The sequence below is a fragment of the Scyliorhinus torazame genome, chromosome 2, assembly GCF_047496885.1.
Source record: "Scyliorhinus torazame isolate Kashiwa2021f chromosome 2, sScyTor2.1, whole genome shotgun sequence".
Classification (NCBI taxonomy): domain Eukaryota; kingdom Metazoa; phylum Chordata; class Chondrichthyes; order Carcharhiniformes; family Scyliorhinidae; genus Scyliorhinus; species Scyliorhinus torazame.
In genome coordinates, this window is record NC_092708.1 from 81,540,002 (window position 1) to 81,562,485 (window position 22,484).

At 46.0% G+C, this 22,484-nt stretch overlaps 1 protein-coding gene across 3 annotated transcripts in view; it reads left to right on the top strand.

Moving 5' to 3' along the window:
• cfap221 (cilia and flagella associated protein 221) overlaps window positions 1-22,484 on the top strand; it is a 287,241-nt gene that overhangs the window by 199,184 nt on the left and 65,573 nt on the right. For all 3 annotated transcript variants that reach the window (XM_072473164.1, XM_072473166.1, XM_072473165.1), the window contains 4 exons: window positions 15,334-15,430; window positions 16,879-17,009; window positions 20,527-20,607; window positions 21,653-21,760. In XM_072473164.1, coding sequence (XP_072329265.1) covers window positions 15,334-15,430; window positions 16,879-17,009; window positions 20,527-20,607; window positions 21,653-21,760 — 417 coding nt within the window. The remainder of the gene's footprint in view (window positions 1-15,333; window positions 15,431-16,878; window positions 17,010-20,526; window positions 20,608-21,652; window positions 21,761-22,484) is intronic.

Genomic DNA, 22,484 nt, shown 5'->3' on the forward strand with positions numbered 1-22,484 from the left:
TTGGAGACTAGGAACAGTGGTGGGCAGGAACATTAACCTGATTCCTGCTGGACCATGGGGTGGATTTTCACTGTCAGGTTTCTCCTTCTCAGTTCATTATTTATGCATCAAATGGAGCTCATTGAATCTCATGGCAAGGTGGCCAGGAATTCGTCTTCCCAGTCATTAACTCCCCGCCGCCATATTTAAATGGTACTCGCACAGACGATCACTCACTGCAGGTCAGTTATGGGCTGAACGTCCGCTTTACCATGGTGACCAAACACAACAAACCCATGGCTCCACAGCTCTGTGAGGCATACCTAGGGATTCTCCTCCTGGCCATCCAGGAAAGGTGGGAGATCCTCTTTCCAAGGGTTGGGAGCAGAAGGTCCTCCTATCTAACCATGCCAGCCTGGGCAGAGATTATTTGGGAGGTCATTGCCCATGGGACACAAAATACTATCACCCTGCAGTGCAGGAAACAAATGAATGATATGCTGTGCTCCATCAGGGTTAGTTTGTAGCCATCTGGGATGGCCACGTCCCGATTACAAAATGGACACCCGCAAAGAATGCAGGGAAAATTAGACAATGGTAAGAAGCTTGCAGGTGCAAGCTCTGTCTGTTGATTAGAACCTTAAACGTTCAGACAGGACAGAAACTACCAAATGATCTACATACTAATGAGCCATCTCCGGGGACAAAAGGGAAACATTTAGATACACAATGTTAGGACAGACTCCCCAGCGCCAGAAGAAGCTAAGACAAAGTAGACTGACAGTCACCAGGACACGCCCAGCGATCGGAACCACCCCTCTATTGGAGTAAAATCAATACAACTGATTGATAAAGACCCAATTAGTTGAGGCCAAGTTCAAGGCCCGCCCAAAGGAGCGCAAAGCCCTTTTCAGTATAAGAGGTATCATCCAAGGGAGAATCTTCCTCCTTTGGCTTTGGCTCTCACCGAAGAGAGAGGCCTGTCTAGCAGCTGCATCAGACCAAGTAAGTCCCAAGTCAACGCACGCTATGAGATAGATGCTCCTAGTTGCTACCCTGTAAACAGCTCAACCCAGCAGCCTCAGAACCGAGCAACGGCTATTGTTCCTCTGACTGAGTGAGCGCCCGAAGCTAAGTATAGGCTTTAGTAATAGTGTGTGGTATTATAGGTATTACGGTACCTGATAGGCTATAGCACCATTGGTGGAAACTGTATGCTTTCTATTGGTTAGAATGTATGATAGCTCCACCCTGCTAGGCGGGGTATAAGAACCAGTGCCGCCCCAGCAGCCTTCATTCTGTACCTGAGCTGCTGGGGGAAACATCTAGCTTATTATAGCCTTCAGTTGGACTACAACCTCACTTTAGTGGTCATTGATCGTGCATCATAGTGGTAGTTTAGTTTGTAGAGTTTATGCATGAGTAGATTTGACCAGGTGTAAATAAATGAGCATTGCTTTTGAACTTACTAACTGGTGTATCGAGTCATTGATCAGTATTCGGTTCTGAACCTTGTGGCGGTGTCGAAAGATACCTGGCGACTCTTGAGCAAACGTGATTAAATAGAGCCAAATTAAGAACCAACCAAAAGTTAGCAACAAGTTGAAACTTGTACTCATTCCAGATTCGTATTTGTATTATGACATGAGGCAGCCTAATGGCTAGAGTTCACAAGGATGTTACACACAACCAGCAGATGAATCATCAACACTGAATGTGTTGCAGCCGTTTTAAGATCATCATCTTCTGTAAGTTCCTACACAAACGGTGTATTAATCTTTTACTGGGGAAGACATAGCACATACAACAGACATGCATGCATCTGAAATGCTCTTTCATCCATAGTGCTCAAAGTCAATCCATCAGTCTTTCTACAGGACAAAATTGCCCACAACTGAGAGGAGAGAGTGAAGACCGGAGGGGCTACCCCAGTATTGAGGATACTCTGCTCCCACAAGAGGCGTGCAGCAGAGCTCACGGGTGAAGACAGAGATTGTTCCTGAATGATAGTGAGATCGACTTCCCTCAACAAGTAAGTGAGGGTTCATATGGACAATGACTGTTCATGATTTAAGGTGCAGGAGACCGCCTAATTATCTCTTCTCTCTATTCCAGCTTCCAGCAATAAAAGGCAGAGGAAGATGCCAAACAAGAACTTCAGTCACAGCCCACAGATAATCTCAGAGGAGGAAACAGAGGAAGCATCAAATGAAGCCGCATCACTGCATTCACCTGCACCCTTCACCAGCACAGATATCCATGAGAAGAGTGGTGGCTGCCTTGGAAACCCAAGTCCAACATGTTCTGCTGGATTTGTGCTTAGACCTGCGCACCATGGGTGCACTCCAGCAGTTGCGACACAAGGCAGGACTTTCCTCAAGGGAGGTTGGAGGGTGCCTTGGGCTTCCAAAGGGTGGAAAAGCACCTGCCAAACACTAAGCATCTACCCAGGACACTCCAAGGGTGCCCTGCCGCTTCAAATCCTCTTTGCCTGTGACCCCACCAACTCCAGCAGTCATGCAAAGGAGGGTACACCTGCCCCGAAGCAGCACCTTTAGCAGGCCATGTCCATCCATGTCTCGTGGGCTCCAGAGGACTCCTGCCAAAGTCACCTCAGATAATAGGACATTGCAGTCAGCAGGCTACCCTCCAACTCAGCTGTGGACTGTACGTAGACTAGTAGTTAAGTTAGGTAAATTAAGACGTTTTGAATGCACAGTAGTTCAATGGGTAAATATAGTCCACAGCCAGATGTAGACATCACTGTGAAGAATTGAGAGGTGTAGGGATCGCCAAGTCCCGCACTGTTCAAGAGCAAGGTGCGGTTTGGCATGCTCTATCCAGTCAAACAATGGAACTATGCGTCGCCCACCAGGGCAAGGGGTACTACTTTGACCCCAAAGAGCAGGCCAACAAATCTGTTCAGAAGAATGAACTGGGGACACAGCAATAAAAAGCAATAGTCTAAATGGAGGCTTCAAGGATTCAAAAGGGACAGGACCAACCATGGTGAAGGGTGGGGGGGGGGGGGGGGGGGGGGAATTTAGACCGGGTTAAGAATGGGAAATCCAAAAGTTGGGGTGAGCCGCTACACTTGCGAACAGACTGGTGTGGTGAGGTACAGAGGAGGGGGAGGCCACGGTCGACCGGAGCGCCTGGCAAGAGGGGAGGGGGAAGAAGAATTTCAGGGGAAACAAAGAGCAAGAGGGGAGATAATGGGGGGAGTAGAGCGGGGGTAAAATCAAAGGAGGAGGGGGGCAAGGAGAGGGTAGAACATAGGCAGGGAGGGGTGGGGGCGAGTGGGTGGAGGGGGGCAGGGAGAGAGGACGGAGGGTAGAGCACTGGTTACAACAGGTTGCATGTGGCCCACAGGGTGAGTACGGCTGACCCCAAAAGGGGGTGTGGGGGTGTGGTGGACAGAACTCCCCCATTAGGATAGGCACATGGAACGAACCCTGAAGGTGGACGTAGCCTTCCTACAAGAGATGCACTGGAGAGAGACCGACTGCGGGTAAGGAAGAACTGGGTGGGACAAACTTTCCAGGCGTACTTTGACACTAGTGTGAGGAGTTGACCATATTAGTTGACCATAGGTAGTGTTCATGGCAATGACCCAGGGGGCGATACGTCATGGTCAATGGGACCCTGGAAGGGGCCCCAGTAGTTCTTGTAAATATATACGCCCCAAATTGGAATAACGCAAAGTTTGTCAAGAAAACAATGGACGAAATCCCTGATCTAGACACCCATCGACTCATCATGGGGGGTTACTTTAATTGCATGCAGGATCCAAAAATGGACAGATCCAACTCTAGAACGGGAACCATATCAGGAATGGCACGAGAGCTAAATGTCTTTATGGAGCAGATGGAGAGGGGAGACCCATGGAGGTTCAATCACCAAAGGGAAAAATAATTCTCCTTCTCCCATGTGCACAAGGCCTACTCACTCATCGCAGGGAAAATGGTGCTTCCAGGGGTAGTGGGGGTGGAATACTCCACAATGGTAATCTTCAACCATGCACCTCATTACATGGGCGTGAGGTTGGAGAGAATCCATGCTCAGCGCCCCCCATAGCAGCTGGACACAGTCGTCCTCAATAACAAGGAATTCTATAAAAAATGAAATACCCAAGCCATCGACAGTAATGTAACCTGCAACCATTACTGGGACGTCTCACCCTCCACATTCTGGGAGGCACTGAAGGTGATGATTGGAGGGAAATAGCTTATCGGGCCCTTAGGAACAGGAAGGAAAGGATAATCAGGCAGGTTATACTCCATACTGGAGGTGGATCGGCGGTACTCCAGTGGAACTGCTGACGAAGAGGAAAAAGCTGCACATGGAATTGATCTGCTCTCCACAGGGAAATCAGTTCACCAGCTCCGCCAGTCAAGGGGTCCTTTCATGAATATGGAGACAAGGCCAGCCACATGCTGACGCACCAACTAAGGAAGTAGGCTGCCGCAAAATACATAGTACAAGTTAGGGATAGGAATGGTAGGATGTCTGCGGCCCTGAACAAGGTTAAGGAGACCTTCACAAATTTTTACCGAGGTCTGTACACCTCCAAGCCCCCGAAAGGGGACTCGGGATTAAACAGTTTCTCGATGGACTGAATATACCAATAGTGGGGTAGACAAGAAACAGGGGCTGGAAGCACAGCTAGGGCTTAACGAGATCATGGAATGTATTAGTTACATACAGTCAGGGAAGGCGCTGGGACTAGATGGGATCCTGATTGAATTTGACAAAAAAATACAGTACTGGCCCCACACTTGCGGGAGATTTTCAACGATTCACTGTCGAAGGGGACCCGGCCGCCAACCCTGGCACAGTCTTGATCTCACTGATTCCCAAAAAAGACAAAGACCCGATGGAGTGTGGATCGTACAGATATATCTCTCTTTTAAATACTGATGCTAAAATCCTGGTGAAAGCATTAGCGAGACTTGTTTTCACTGAGTGCTGAATTTGGGTGCATTTGAGTGCTATAGTGAGAGTTTGGTGACTGAGGGAGTTAGGTGAGGAGGGAGCAAGGTGCTCCTTACATTTCGTTTCCGACACTTCCTCAAAGCGCGAGAAGGGATCCGGGAGTTTATAGAGAGTGCAGCTGACTGGGAGCAGAGTCGGAGGGCGGAGTTCCAGTTGGTCCACAGGGCAGCTACATTCTGTAAGATCAGAGGGGATGGAGGTTAGGGCAGTTGCATGCTCCTCCTGTAGGATGTGTGTGGTGAGGGATACCACCAGTGTCCACGCTGACTACACCTGAGGGAATTGCACCCAACTCCAGCTCCTCAGAGACCGCGTTAAGGAACTGGAGCTGGAGCTGGATGAACTTCGGATCATCCGGGAGGCAGAGGGGATGATAGAGAAGAGTTACAGGGAGGTAGCCACACCCAAGGTACAGGACAAGAGTAGATGGGTAACAGTCAGGGGAAGGAAAATGAAGGGGCAGACAGTGCAGGGATCCCTCGTTGCTGTTCCCCTTCAAAACAAGCATACCATTTTGGATGCTGTTGAGGGGGATGATCTACCGGGGGAAGGCCTGAGCAGCCAGGTCTCTGGCACTGAGCCTGGCTCTGTGGTTCAGAAGGGAAGGGGGGAGAATAGAAAAGCAATAGTTATAGGAGACTCAATGGTTAGGGGAATAGATAGGAGATTCTGTGGTGCAAACGAGACTCCCAGAAGGTATGTTGCCTCCCGGGTGCCAGGGCCAGGGATGTCTCGGATCGAGTCTACAGGATTCTTAAGGGGGAGGGGGAGCAACCATAAGTCGTGGTGCACATAGGCACCAACGACATAGCTAAGAAAACGGATGAGGGCCTAAAAAGTGTTTTTAGGGAGTTAGATTGGAAGCTAAAGAGCAGGACAAGCAGAGTAGTGATCTCAAGATTGCTACTGGTGCCACGTGCAAGTGAGGCAAGGAACAGAGAGCGAATGCAACTGAACACATGGCTACAGGGCTGGTGCAGGAGGGAAGGCTTCAGATATGTGGATCATTGGGATATCTTCTGGGGAAGGTGGGATCTGTACATGAAGGACGGATTGCACCTAAACTGGAGGGGCACCAATATCCTGGGTGGGAGGTTTGCTGGAGCTCTTTGTGAGGGTTTTAAATAGTTTTGCAGGGAGATGAGAACCAGAGCTATGGATCAGAGGATAGGGTAGCTGTTGAACAGGCAGAAATAGTATGTAGCAAGTCTGAGAGGAAGGATAGACAGTTGATAGGGCAAAGTTGCACTCAGTGGAATGGGTTAAAGTGTGTCTGTTTCAGTGTAAGGAGTGTAAGGAATAAGGGAGATGAACTTAGAGCATAGATCAGTACTTGGAACTATGATGTTGTGGCCATTATGGAGACATGGATTTCACAGGGGCAGGAATGGTTGTTCGATGTTCCGGGATTTACATGTTTTCAGAAGAATAGGGAGGGAGGTAAAAGAGGAGGGGGAGTGGCACTGTTAATTAGGGAGTGCATCACAGCTGCAGAAAAGGAGGTAGTTGAAGAGGGTTTGTTTACTGAGTCAGTATGGGTGGAAGTCAGAAACAAGAAAGGAGCAGTCACTTTATTGGGGGTTTTCTATAGACCCCCCCCCCCCCCCCGCAACTTAGCAGCAGAGAGATAGAGAACAGATTGGACGGGAGATCTTGGAAAAGTGCAGAAGTAACAGAGTTGTTATCATGGGTGACTTCAACTTCCCTAATATTTGACTGGAACCGCCTTAGTGCAAATGGTTTGTATGGAGCAGCTTTTGTCAGGTTGTACAGGAAGGAATCCTGACTCAATATGTAGATAGGCCGACTAGGAGGAAGGCCATATTGGACTTGGTGCTCGGCAATGAACCAGACCAGGTGTCAGATGTCTCGGTGGGAGAGCATTTCGGTGAAAGTGACCACAACTCCTTGACCTTTACCATAGTCATGGAGAGGGGTGGGAACAGACAGTATGGGAAGATATTTAATTGGGGGATGGGAAATTATACTACCATTAGTCAGGAGCTGAGGAGCATGAAGTGGGAACAATTGTTTTTGGGGAAATGCAGAACAGTAATGTGGGGGTTGTTTAAGGAGCACTTGCTGCGAGTGCTAAATAGTTTTGTCCCACTGAGACGAGGAGGGAATAGTAAGGTGAAGGAGCCTTGGATGACAAGAGAAGTGGAGCTTCTAGTCAAGAGGAAGAAGGAAGCTTACCTAAGGTTGAGGAAGCAAGGATCTGACTCGGCTCTAGAGGGTTACAAGGTAGCCAGGAAAGAACTCAAAAATGAACTGAGGAGAGCTAGAAGGGGGCATGAAAAAGCCCTGGCGGGAAGGATTAGGGAAAACCCCAAGGCGTTCTACACTTATGTGAGGATGATCAGAGTGAGAGTAGGGCCGATCAGGGATAGTGGAGGGAACTTGTGCCTAGATTCTGAGGAGATGGGGGAGGCCCTAAATGAATATTTTGCTTCAGTATTCACTGGAGAGAGGGACCTTATTGCTAATGAGAACAGTGTGAACCAGGTTAATAGACTCAAACAGGTTGATATTAAGAAGAAGGATGTGATGGAAATTTTGAAAAGCATCAGGATAGATAAGTCCCCTGGGCCTGATGGGATATACCCAAGGTTACTATGGGAAGCGAGGGAGGAGATTGCTGCACCATTGGCGATGATCTTTGTGTCCTCACTCTCCACTGGAGTAGTACCGGATGATTGGAGGGAGGCGAATGTTGATCCCCTGTTCAAGAAAGGGAATAGGGAAATCCCTGGGAATTACAGACCCATAAGTCTTACGCCTGTGGTGAGCAAAATATTGGAAAGAATTCTGAGAGATAGGATTTATGATTATTTAGACAAACATAGTTTGATTAAAGATAGTCAGCATGGCTTTGTGAGGGGCAGGACATGCCTCACAAGCCTCACTGAATTCATTGGGGATGTGAGGAGATACATTGATGAAGGTCGGGCAGTGGATGTGGTGTATATGGATTTCAGTAAGGCATTTGATAAGGTTCCCCATGGTAGGCTCATTCAGAAAGTTAGGGGGCATGGGATACAGGGAAATTTGGCTGTCTGAATACAGAATTGGCTGGCTGAAAGAAGACAGCGAGTGGTAGTGGATGGAAAGTATTCCGCCTGGTGACCAGTGGTGTCCCGCAAGGATCTGTTCTGGGACCTCTGCTCTTTGTGGTTTTTATAAATGACTTGGATGAGGAAGTGGAAGGGTGGATTAGTAAGTTTGTCGATGACACAAAGGTTGGGGGAGTTGTGGATAGTGTTGAGGGTTGTTGCAGATTACAACAGGACATTGACAGTATACAGAGCTGGGCTGAGAAGTGGCAGGTGGAGTTCAACCTTGATAAATGTGAAGTGATTCATTTTGGAAAATCGAATTTGAATGCTGAATACATTAAAGGCAGGTTTCTTGGAAATGTGGAGGAACAGAGGGATCTTGGGTCCACGTACATGGATCCCTCAAAGTTGCCACCCAAGTTGATAGGGTTGTTAAGAAGACGTATGGTGTATTGGCTTTCATTAACAGGGGGATTGAGTTTAAGAGCCATGAGGTTTTACTGCAGATTTATAAAACTCTAGTTAGACCACACTTGGAATATTGTGTCCAGTTCTGGTCGCCTCATTATAGGAAGGATGTGGATGCTTTGGAGAGGGTACAGAGGAGATTTACCAGGATGCTGCCTGGACTGGAGGGCATGTCTTATGAAGAAAGGTTGAGGGAGCTAGGGCTTTTCTCACTGGAGCGAAGAAGGCAGAGAGGTGACTTGATAGAGGTGTACAAGGTGATGAGAGGCATGGATAGAGTGGCTAGCCAGAGACTTTTCCCCAGGTTGGAAATGGCTGTCACGAGGGGACATCACTTTAAAGTGATTGGAGGAAGGAATAGGGAAGATGTCAGAGGTAGGTTCTTTACACAGAGAGTGGTGGGTGTGTGGAATGCACTGCCAGCAGAGGTGGTGGAGTCAGAGTCATTAGGGACATTTAAGCGACTCTGAGACAGGCGCATGGACAGCAGTAAATTGAAGGGGTGTAGGTTAGGTTGATCTTAGATTAGGATAAATGGTCGGCACAACATCGTGGGCTAAAGGGCCTGTACTGTGCTGTACTGTTCCATGTTTTATGTTCTATGAGACGCATGGAGAGTTGTCTGCCAGAAGTGATCACGAAAGATGAGACCGGGTATTGTCAAGGGCAAACAGCTAACAGCCTGCTGAATGTAATAATGGCCCCACCCAAGGTGGGGACACCAGAAATGATCATCTCCCTGGACGCTGTGAAAGCCTTCTATCAAGAAGAATGGAGGTGCTTGAACGGTTTGGGTTTGGATTACGGTTCACCACGTGGTTGAAACCTCTGTTAAGCGCTCCCATGGTGAGTTTGTGGATGAACACCACCAGCTCTGAGTACTTTCGGCTGCACAGGGGAACGAGGCAGGGGTGCCTGTTATCCCCGCTCTTTTTTGCACTGGCAATTGAGCCACTGGCCATTGCTCTTAGATCAGCGGAGTGGTGGATGGGCATTCGGAGAGGGGGCAAGGAACACAGTTTCACTCTATGCGGATGACCTACTCGTCTATGTGTCGAACCCCCTGGCCAGCATAAGAAAGATAACAGGACTCCTTAGAGAGTTTGGTGCCTTCTCAGGTTACAAACTCAACCTGCGGTGACTCAGACTCAAAATCGTCCCGGTGAACCCCTGAGGGGGAGGAGCAGAGCTGAAGGAACTCCCATTTAAAATGACCCAAAGCAAGTTAAGGTACATGGAGATATTGGTACCTCACAACGGGATGAGGCTCCACAAGTAGAACCTGTCCAGTCTGGTGGAAAAGGTGAAGAGGAACCTACAATGTCTGTGGGGGGGGGGGGGGGGGGGGAGAATGGGGGGGAATCCCTCGGGTACAGAAAGCCATCTTGCAGAGAGGGTGACATGTGGGAGGTTTGACCCTGCCAAAACCCCTATTCGACCACAGGGCGTCAAATGCATAGAGGGTGAGTGGGTGGCTGAGCGAGCAGGAGACAGACTGGGCCCAAATGGAGAAGGCCTCCTGCATGGGACGTCTCTCCAGGTGCTAGCCACCACCTCATACCCCATCCCTCACCTCGCACACATTTTCTAGCAGCCCGGTTGTAATGGCCTTAATAAAGACCTGGAACCAGTTCAGCCGCCACTTCAAAACTTGGTGGTATGTTGACAGAGGCCATCATCTGCAGCAACCATAAGTTTACAATCGGCTAGGATACATGCCACATTTAGGACGTGGAAAGAGGACAGAGGGACCTTGAGGGTGAAGGATATGTACGTGGACGGTAGAATAGTGACCCCGGGGAAACTTTCGGAGAAGTTCCCACTCCAGAAAGCGAATGAGCTTCGGTACTTGTAGCTGCGCGATTTTCTCCGCAAAGAGACCAAGACATTTCCCCAGCTACCCAGACACACACTTTTGAACACGGTGGTAGAACTGGACGAGCTAGGGAGGGGGCAAATGTGTGTCATATACAGATTACTTGTAGAAAAGGTCCGACTGGGGGGAGGGCACGGGGGTCGGGTGAAGGGAGAACAATCGGGGGAAACGCACACAACACAGAGGATAATTGAGGAGGTAGGTCCACTAATGTAAATAAGGAAATGCTGTTACGGAGACGACGAGACGACGGTCACTGACATTGTGACAACCCATGATGCCTATGCTGTCAGCGGTGTGTGCTCATCTAAATGAACCTGTCTGCTTACCTGTGAGGATGTTACTTTGCTCCTGAACAGCTGCCTAGCGGTGTTTCACCGAATTCCTCTGTGAACTAACAGAATGCAAATCAATTTGTAATTCTTTTTAAAAATTTGGATTACCCAATTCATTTTTTCCAATTAAAGGGTAATTTAGCATGGCCAATCCACCTACCCTGCACATCTTTGGGTTGTGGGGGTGAAACCCACGCAAACACGGGGCGAATGTGCAAACTCAACATGGGCAGTGACCCAGAGCTTGCATCGAACCTGGGACCTCAGTGCCGTGATAGAACATTACAGCGCAGTACAGGCCCTTCAGCCCTCGATGTTGCGCCGACCTGTGAAACCACTCTAAAGCCCATTTACACTATTCCCTTATCATCCATATGTCTATCCAATGACCATTTGAATACCCTTAGTGTTGGCGAGTCCACTACTGTTGCAGGCAGGGCATTCCACACCCTTACTACTCTCTGAGTAAAGAACCTACCTCTGACGTCTGTCTTATATCTATCTCCCCTCAATTTAAAGCTATGTCCCCTCGTGCTAGGCATCACCATCCGAGGAAAAAGGCTCTCACTGTTCACCCTATCCAATCCTCTGATCATCTTGTATGCCTCAATTAAGTCACCTCTTAACCTTCTTCTCTCTAACGAAAACAGCCTCAAGTCCCTCAGCCTTTCCTCATAAGATCTTCCCTCCATACCAGGCAACATTCTGGTAAATCTCCTCTGCACCCTTTCCAATGCTTCCACATCCTTCCTATGATGCGGTGACCAGAATTGCACGCAATACTCTAAATGCGGCCGCACCAGAGTTTTGTACAGCTGCAACATGACCTCATGGCTCCGAAACTCAATCCCTCTACCAATAAAAGCTAACACGCCTTCTTAACAACCCTCTCAACCTGAGTGGCAACTTTCAGGGATTTATGTACATGCACACCGAGATCTCTCTGCTCATCCACACTGCCAATAATCTTACCATTAGCCCAGTACTCTGTCTTCCTGTTAGTCCTTCCAAAATGAATCACCTCACACTCCTCTGCATTAAACTTCATTTGCCACCTCTCAGCCCAGCGCTGCGGCTTATCTATGTCCCTCTGTAACTTGTAACATCCTTCCGCACTGTCCACAACTCCACCGACTTTAGTGTCATCTGCAAATTTACTCACCCATCCTTCTATGCCCTCCTCCAGGTCATTTATAAAAATGACAAACAGCAGTGGCCCCAAAACAGATCCTTGTGGTACACCACTAGTAACTGGACTCCAGTCTGAACACTTCCCATCAACCACCACCCTTTATCTTCTTCCAGCTAGCCAATTTCTGATCCAAACTGCTAAATCTCCCCGAATCCCATGCTTCCGTATTTTCTGCAGTAGCCTACCATGGGGAACCTTATCAAACGCTTTACTGAAATCCATATACACCACATCAACTGCTTTACCCTCATCCACCTGTTTGGTCACCTTCTCAAAGAACTCAATAAGGTTTGTGAGGCACGACCTACCCCTCACGAAACCGTGTTGACTATGTCTAATCAAATTATTCCTTTCCAGATGATTATACACCCTATCTCTTATAAACCTTTCCAAGATTTTGCCCACAACAGAAGTAAGGCTCACTGGTCTATTGTTACCGGGGTTGTCTCTACTCCCCTTCTTGAACAAGGGGACAACATTTGCTATCCTCCAGTCTTCTGGCACTATTCCTGTTGACAAAGATGACTTAAAGATCAAAGCCAAAGGCTCAGCAATCTCCTCCCTAGCTTCCCAAAGAATCCTAGGATAAATCCCATCCGGCCCAGGGGACTTATCTATTTTCACCCTTTCCAGAATTGTTAACACCTCCTCCTTATGAACCTCAAGCCCTTCTAGTCTAGTAGCCTCAATCTCTGTATTCTCCTCGACAACATTGTCTTTTTCCTGTGTGAATACTGACGAAAAATATTCATTTAGCACCTCTCCTATCTCCTCGGACTCCAAGCACAACTTCCCACTACTGTCCTTGACTGGCCCTACTCTTACCCTCGTCATTCTTTTATTCCTGACATATCTATAGAAAGCTTTAGGGTTATCCTTGATCCTACCTGCCAAAGACTTCTCTTGTCCCCTCCTGGCTCTTCCAAGCTCTCTCTTTAGGTCCTTCCTAGCTAACTTGTAACTCTCGAGTGCCCTTACTGAACCTTCATGTCTCATCTTTACATAAGCTTCCTTCTTCCTCTTGACAAGTGTTTCGACTGTTTTAGTAAACCACGGTTCCCTTGCTCGACCACTTCCTCCCTGCCTGACAGGCACATACTTATCAAGGACACGCAGTAGCTGTTCCTTGAACAAGCTCCACATTTCCATTGTGCCCATCCCCTGCAGTTTTCCTCTCCATCCGATGCACCCTAAGTCTTGCCTCATCGCATCATAATTGCCTTTCCCCCAGATATAACTCTTGCCCTGTGGTATACACCTATCCCTTTCCATCACTAAAGTAAATGTAATCGAATTGTGGTCACTATCACCAAAGTGCTCACCTACCTCCAAATCTAACACCTGTCCTGGTTCATTACCCAGTACCAAATCCAATACGGCCTCGCCTCTCGTTGGCCTATCTACATACTGTGTCAGGAAACCCTCCTGCACACATTGGACAAAAACGGACCCATCTAAAGTACTCAAACTATTATGGGCAGCACGGTAGCCTTGTGGATAGCACAATTGCTTCACAGCTCCAGGGTCCCAGGTTCGATTCCGGCTTGGGTCACTGTCTGTGCGGAGTCTGTACATCCTCCCCGTGTGTGCGTGGGTTTCCTCCGGGTGCTCCAGTTTACTCCCACAGTCCAAAGATGTGCAGGTTAGGTGGATTGGCCATGATAAATTGCCCTTAGTGTTGGGTGGGATTACTGGGTTATGGGGATAGGTGGCGGTGTTGACCTTGGGTAGGGTGCTCTTTCCAAGAGCCGGTGCAGACTCGATGGGCCGAATGGCCTCCTTCTGCACTGTAAATTCTATGATAATCTATAGCGTTTCCAGTCAATATTTGGAAAGTTAAAGTCCCCCACAACAACTACCCTGTTGCTTTCGCTCCTATCCAGAATCATCTTTGTGATGCAGTAGTGCTAAGCACTGCACCACCGTGCTGTGCTGCCCCTCGATTTGTAATTCATGGCATGCCAAAGGCACTCATTGACTTAGTGTTTATCGAAATTATTGACCTTTGTGAATAGCCAATCTCAAGGACAGTAATCATGATGTGGAAATGCCGGCGTTGGACTGGGGTGAGCATACAAGAAGTCTTACAGCACCAGGTTAAAGTCCAACAGGTTTGTTTCGATGTCACTAGCTTTCGGAGCGTTGCTCCTTCCTCAGGAGAATGAAGAGGTAGGTTCCATACAGGTAGGAAACATATATGTTTCTGGAACCAACCTCTTTATTCACCTGAGGAAGGAGCAGTGCTCCGAAAGCTCAGGACAGTAATGAAAGTGCTCAGTAGTACTGAAGAAGGGAGGGAGTAAGTTATCATTAACAGCTGTGTGAAATCTTACTGGGCCACATCTCTCCCAAATACCAAGGCAATGCAGAACTTAAATATGGCAGGCTTCCATCAAATACAGAATTATGAGTGTTTATCAATAATCGCACAACGGTCCTGCTGAACCACACTCTATGAAGACAATGCTAACTTGACTCCTGCTTTGGGTGCAAGCTGTTGTGATGGATATCATTGCGTCTTAAGGTCCGATAGCATCTTGGAGTCAATATCAAGATTGGGCCTCTGCATTAATCATTCATGAGAGCTGGTGTTTGGAGATATGGTGCTGTCTGGATGTAGCTCCATCTTGAGATGGTCAAGCACTCACCATTGGCGAATGTTTTTTCACTTAGAGCCGCCTTGCTCAGCTGCTGTCATGCAGGCATGTGTGTATCTATGTTTCAAAGTCGCGAAAAATGTCATAGTAACAGACTTGTTGGTGCCATGGTTGAAATGGCGAAACTATGTGCAGTTGCTGAAGGATGTGTACTAATAGAATGTTAAATACATTTGTCAGTGGCCACAGTGCCCCTAGGCACCTGTGCCTTGTTCAAGTTGAAGGTGACTTATGGTTCCTCAGTGTTCATTATGAGATTGTTGATCTTTCATGACATGTTGAAGATGACAATGAAGATATTGTTCTGACCCGTGCATTGAAGCATGAAGAGAACAGTGCTCATAATTGCTTGTCTTCACCTTAATCCTCCTGGAATCTTGTAGTTATGAGGTTGTCATGGGCATTCTCCAACAACGAGGAGGGCAATGGCACTAGAAGCGTCGGGAAAACCTTCCTTGCAAAATCGCGCACCTGCATATACCGAAAGGCCTCCCTCCATGGAATTCCAAACTTCTTCTCCAACTTCTCCAAGCTCACAAAACCCTTCTAGGGCGGTCCAGAAATAAACTGCAGTTCATTCTCTACTTACCCATCAGTTTGAAATTCCTCCCTAAACCTTGGCACCACTCCTGATTATGTTGTCTCCCTTATGCACCTCTGGAACTCCCCTCTTGAAAACTTTAATTCGTAATTTGTCACTACCTTCAATATTTCCAAAATATTTAACAGATTCCAACATCATTCATTTCTACAATATTTTGTTTTTAAATCTTAGGTTATCATACAATGCCGAGTAAACCACAGATTGATTTTGTTGCAAAAACTTGTTAAAAACGTCAAAAGAGAAAGAGAAGATATACTCACATTAAAAGGTATGCATTTGATTTGTTTTAAATAATTCTGTGAATGATTTTGATGCACTATATTCCAGTAACTATATATTTATAATTGAATAATAATTTCTACCTGACACTTATTTTAGGCAGAGTCCCTCACATTAATTATAAATCTTGTTATTAAATTATATTTCTGACATCTTCAAAATCAATTAATATTTATAAGTCTGCATTGAAAAGAAAAGGGAAATTATGCATCATTATAACATATCTGAACAGCATCTTGGTAAAATAGCAAAGTTTATTCCAATTAGGACTTCAGGTCAGCATGTATGTAACATTATGATGAGTTACCTGTGTAGTTGCCGACATGGTTTAATAACTAACAATGCAATGAAACTGCAGCATTGTGCTACTTTTAAGCAATTGTTCTTTGACTGATTATTAACTTGTAAATGTATGTGTTTCAGTCTATGCTTCTAAGGACAAATATAGTATTTCCTGTGTGCCGTCTAGTATTTTATAAGGATCTTTAATCATTTGAGGATAGAGATGACAGGCCTTAATACTAACCCTACAGAAATGCAGCAGAATAACCACACATCCACCAACTTCAGCCAATTCAAACACCATCCAAATTTAAGGATGGGGTCATTTGGCCAGGTAGGTGTACAGTGCCCAGAAGGATACACCAGGAGCTTAAGATATGGGGCTGGTTTAGCTCAGTGGGCTAGACAGCTGGTCTGTGATGCAGAAAAAGGCCAGCAGCGCGGGTTCAATTCTGAATTATCTCTCTGTGTACCCGAACAGGCGCTGGAATGTGGCGACTAGTGGCTTTTCACAGTAACTTCAATGCAGTGTTAATGTAAGCCTACTTGTTACAATAAAGATTATTATATTATATAATCTGTTGGCAGAGAGAGCAGCCTAAAGCCTCGCTATGGAGATTACGAGGGCTTGTACTGATTGCAAATTTAAAAAGTCAAAAGCCATCTTCAACTTAAAAGAGAGCCTTTAAGTGTCAATTCTAAGGTAACCAGTTTCCTCGGTGACCAATTATTTGTCTGGGCAAGGTTTGAAGCCATTTGCTGCCTCCACAGAAGTAGCTCCAGCTTTCAGATGGGCAGAATTCCATGATTCCTTTGTGAGAGCAAACTGGGTGCAATTCCCTCAGCATTCCAGCAATTTTCTCTGACTTGCCCCTTTAATGTGGCTTAGGAGAACAGAAGATCTGCTCAATTTGCCCCAGTGGACCTATGATAGTTCTGCTCCACCAGGACTTTGAATGGGAAGGAATCTTGATGAATAGAAGGTTTAATCCAATATTCCAGTCCAGTCCCAAGTCCCAGTTTCTATCTACTCTCACTCCATTATCAGGCTGAAGTAGAACATTGGATCTGATGGATCAACATTGGCCAAAGAAAATTAACCTCTCTGCACTTTTCTATATGAAAAAATTTTCAGTTATCCTTTCTTCTTGACAGCAAGCAGCTTGTTTTCCAATGATGTGACATTTCAGGAGTATGAAGAAAAATCACTTGTGAATTTTGCATGTGGAGACATTCAGCCTTTTACGTTCCCTTTTTATGTCTCTCCTGATTGGAAGGATGCATTAGTAAGTAAAATGTTTTGGCAATTTGAGTTATTTACATTTAATGATCATCAAGATTCAAATATCTGCATTTTTGTAAATTCATCATTTAATGAAAACAACAACAAAGCAGTTCTGTTAACTCATTTATATTGATTACATAGTATTTTTCATAGAAAGCATCCCATTTTCTTGACAGAAATGTTGGAAAATGCTCATGCAGCAACGGTGCAGAAATAGAGTTAATGGATGACATTTAACACAGCCCAATGGCACAGGCATGATGGGGGAGGGGGTGCAGGAGAATTGGGCAGAATGGCATGTGTTCAATTCCTGGTGGCCAGAAAGCTGACTTAAATTTAATGGAAAAATAGGAACGGACCAACACAGGAATCCCACTCGATGGCCCGGGAAGACAATTAGACTCGTTGCCAAGCCATTTGAAACCTATTATCCCGGAACCCACTGGATCTTAATGTGCAGCTCATGGATTTAAATGAACTTGCACAAGTCTCCAATCCCTCCTGAAAACCACACAGCAAATACTGTTGGGTTTTTCTGTGGCCTTGTTTTGGTTGGCGGTGGTGGGTGGTGGAGGGGAGAGGTGCCTCTTTCAGCAGGCACTCAGTGCCAGATTGAGGGACCCGGCATTGGGGAAGGGACTGTTTAAAGCTACTTCCAAACCCCCTTCCCTACCTCTCTGGTGACCCCTCCATGTGACCCCACCCCACTTGCCTCTCACCAGGGATTTCACGACAATACCTGGTGAAGGCCTTGGTTTATTGCTGGTAGGCAGCTCTTGGGATGGGAATTCCATCTTGCTGAGGCAACAACTTCTCCTTTAACTCATCCCACTTTCTCCAAATCAAAGGTGTAGCAATGGGTACCCGCATGAGTCCTAGCTACGCTTGCCTTTTTATGGGGTATGTGGAACATTCCTTGTTCCAGACCTATCCGGGCCCCCTCCCACAACTCCTTTACCGATACATTGGTGACTATTTTGGTGCCACGTCATGCTCTCATCCAGACCTGGAAAAATTCATCAGCTTCGCTTCCAGTTTCCACCCCTCCATCACTTTCACCTGGTCCATCTCAGACACTTCCCTTCCCTTCCTTGATCTTTCTGTCTCCATTTCCAGCAATAGACTATCCACTAATTTCCACTACAAGCCCACTGACTTCCACAGCTATATGGATTACAGCTCTTCACACCCTACACTCTGTAAGGACTCCATCCCTTTCTCTCAACTCCTTCGCCTCCGTCGCATTTGTTCCGATGATGCCACTTTCCAAAATGGTGCTTCGAAAATGTGTTCCTTCTTCCTCAACTGTGATTTCCCACCTACAGTTGTGGACAGGGCCCTCAACAGTGTGCGGTCCATCTCCCGGAACTACCCTTGCCCTCTCCCCTCCCTCCCAGAACAATGATAGAGTCCCCCTCGATCTCACATTTCATCCCACCAGCTTCAGTATGCGAAGCATAATCCTCCACCATTTTCGCCAACTTCAGCGTGATGCCACCACCAAACACATCTTCCCTTCATTCTCTCTGTCAGCTTTCTGCAGACCGTTCCCTCTGAGATAATCTAGTCCACTCCTCCACCATACCCAGTACCTCTCCCATGGCACCTTCCCATGCAATCGCAGAAGGTGTAACACCTGCCCCTTTACCTCCATGCTTAACATCCCAGGCCCAAAACACTCATTCCAGGTTAAGCAGCATTTCACTTGCATCTCTTTCAATTTGGTCTACTGCATTCGCTGCTCCCAATGTTGTCTCCTCTATATCGGAGAGACCAAACGCAGACTGGGTGATCGCTTTGCTGAACATCTTCGGTCTGTGCACATTCAGGACCCTGACCTGCCCGTTGCTTCCCATTTTAACAAAAGACCCTGCTCCCATGCCCACATGTCTGTTCTTGGCCTGCTGCAATGTTCCAGTGAAGCTCAACGCAAACTGGAGGAACAACATCTCATCTTCCGGTTAGGTATGCTACAGCCTTCCGGTCTCAACATCGAATTCAACAACTTCAGATGATCAGCTCTACCCATCTCGACCCATTTGTTTTCATCCCATTTCATTTTAACTGTCTTTTACCATTTCTTTCTTTCTTAATATATATTTACCCCCCCCCCCCCCCACACACAATCTTATCCACCTTTCCTTAACCTTTCTCCTCTTTGCTTCCCCCTTCCCCTCACCCCATATCTACAGTTCATCCTCTGATGTTAGTTTCTCTGCTGTTTGACCTTTCACATCTTTTGTCCTCTCTGGGGACTGTCATTATCACTCTTTCCATTTGGTTTCTGTGGCCATTAGCAGCCGGTTTCCCTGGGTTTCTGTGGCTATGACTCATCTTTCATTCTCACTCCACAGTATAAATATTTCCCACTTTCTCTGTCTGTTCGCTTTGACAAAGCGTCATCGGACTCGAAACGTTAGCTCTTTACTCTCCCTACAGATGCTGCCAGACCTGCTGAGATTTTCCAGCATTTTCTCTTTCGTTGCTGAGGCTTTGACTGAGTGGACAGCCTGATGTTGTTCTGGGAAGGACCTGTTTGGACTTTAAATAGCTGCGTGCCTCCCTTAGAAAGGTGATGCAGGGCTCAAACTGGTTTTCCAACCAGTAGGCGGGACCCCCAGTGTCTTAACTAAATTCTACCCAACCTTTCAGTTTGATGACCACTCTGTTTATTGGCAGTAGAGGACAGTTACAGTACATAGCAAAACTTTAACATTTGATATATTGTATAATTATTTTATATTGTTTTGGAGAGGGTACAGCAAGAATATGCCCAGTCGATTAAAATGCAGGGCAAATGGTCAGGAACAATGGAACTAGATTCAAGATGATAAGACAGGCGTTGAAGGAGAATGCAATGTGGCCAATTAAACACGTTCATCCAGAAAAACTCTGGATGTAGATATGCAAATGTGTTGGATAATGAGATATTTTATGTTATCAGTATTTAATGCTAGCTTACAATTTAACAATAACATTCTCACACAATGTTTGGCAGCATTATATCTTAGGTGAGGGCTGTAGTAATAAAACATATCATTGCCAATGAAGTTCAGTTTAAGGGGCAGCGCGGTAGCATTGTGGATAGCACAATTGCTTCACAGCTCCAGGGTCCCAGGTTCGATTCTGGCTTGGGTCACTGTCTGTGCGGAGCCTGCACATCCTCCCCGTGTGTGCGTGGGTTTCCTCCGGGTGCTCCGGTTTCCTCCCACAGTCCAAAGATGTGCGCAGGTTAGGTGGATTGGCCATGATAAATTGCCCTTAGTGTCCAAAATTGCCCTTAGTGTTGGGTGGGGTTACTGGGTTATGGGGATAGGGTGGAGGTGTTGACCTTGGGTAGCGTGCTCTTTCCAAGAGCCGGTGCAGACTCGATGGGCCGAATGGCCTACTTCTGCACTGTAAATTCTATGATAATCTATGAAAATTAACCTAGCACAACAACATAAATACTATTCAAACAAATATTCAAAATAGCACACTGTGTTCAATGAATAAACATCTACGTAATTTGTTTTCAGGCCCCTGATACACTTGGACCCGTGTCTGTCAAGCCTTCAGAAGTCGTCATCGATAAAATTATACCATTCTTCAATCTAAAGGTTACATGTTTTAAGTTGCAGTTTTTAGGCCATTCTTAATGACACCGAGTGGTGGGTTTTCGATCCGTGGTGAGAAATTGGAAATGGGGGCTAGTTCCGGGTCCCAACCGCAAGCATGCCAACTGCAAATTTCAATGTTCCAGCCAATTATAGACCATGGAGTGGGCTCACTGTCCAATCAGAGTGATGGGCAGGTTCGGAAGTTGGAGGATCAATGGAAATTCGTCCAACAAGGACAGAAGAAGTAGGAATGGGAGTAGTCCATATGGCCCATTGAGCTTGCTCGCCAAATGGCTGATATTAGAATTCAACTCCATGTTCCTGCCCATTCCCCATTCTTTGATTCTCTGAGAGACCAACACTCTCTATATCCCAACCTTAAAGTTATTTAAATGGACTCTGAGATAGCAACCCTAGTGGCTGAAGTGAGAGCTGCCAATCTGATCATGGAGATTGCAAGCGTGAAGGCCAGATAAGTTGTTTTTTACACTTCAAAATACCACATTGCCTGGTCATGATCCTAGATCATCCAGGCATTGGCCAGTGGCTACAGATGTGGATCCAATGGCTTGTTATGGGTCCGATGTATATGGATAGTGAGTCGCTTGCTTGATTTTTTTATTGTGCCCCCTTCTTCCCTCACTCCACCATGTTGACATTATAGGGCCCTTAATAGACACATTAATTTAACATAATTAGCCTTAATGCCTGCCCACCACTTGCCGGTGGACGAGCAGCCTATCCATCCCACACTACTCGCATTGAAAATGGCTTGGAGTCAGGATGGTGGCAGAGGACTCTAGCATGAATTTGGCACCCACCTGCCTCCAATCCCAACCCTGTTTCACTTGAAAATCCAACCCAGAGTGTCAGAGTTATGTTTTAAATTCATCTGATGTCGTACTAAAATAATGTGGAACACAAAAATGCCTGAAACTATTCATTTTTGTATCTTTCATTTCTTCTGTAAAACTGATCTTCAGTTACTTTTAACCCTCTTCCTAAGTGTAACATTTTACTTCATGTAATTTGTAAATTTTTACAGGTTTTTCAACGTTACAAACAAATGGATTACAAACCGTACTCTAGCCAATATGTTTCATCCAGTTATCTTCCGTTAACATTGTCAAGACCCCTCAGGTCAGGAGCAGAGGTAATTAGTCTTATTTAATTCAGCATAATATTTTTAAATATAAATGTAAGAGCTTTTATTTCAAGAATCGATTTAAAATCTAAATTTAGGAGATTATTATGGCCATTAAATATTCTATGCCAAATAACGACCTTTGGTATCATTTACACTTCAAAAGGGGAAAACCTCTGTAAGATGTTGCATCTTTAGTGTATCTATCAATTTTTGCTGATCAACTTACCTTGTTATAAATGAGCCATTTTTAATCTGGCAATTTGTACCTTAATAGTAAAGCTGCAATAACTGTCCAAAATATAAGAAATCAATAGTATTACATCCAGTTTGCATGATTGGTCTTGATATTTTAGTAGATTCCCTGAAAAATGGCGCATGTCCACATTATTTGAACTTATGAAAACAAATTTACTGAAAATCTCTAACATTAACCGTGTTAACAGAAACAAAGATAATATTATTCACTGATTACTAATGCACACACTTTCTTATAAATACTTGGAAGTGTAACTACAAGAAAGATGATGTAGAGGTTCAGGTGAACTGACCATCCATTGATTCACTTCTGGATAGCTGCAGCAAGCTTAATTGGAATGAGGGGTGGGATGAGGGAGGAAAATCCGACAGGGATCAATCTCACCAAATTTGTGTCTATCATATGTACACATCTGTTCAGCCATTAAGGTAAACGCAGGAGTATAATACAGAAGAGCTTTGGGCGTGATTCTCA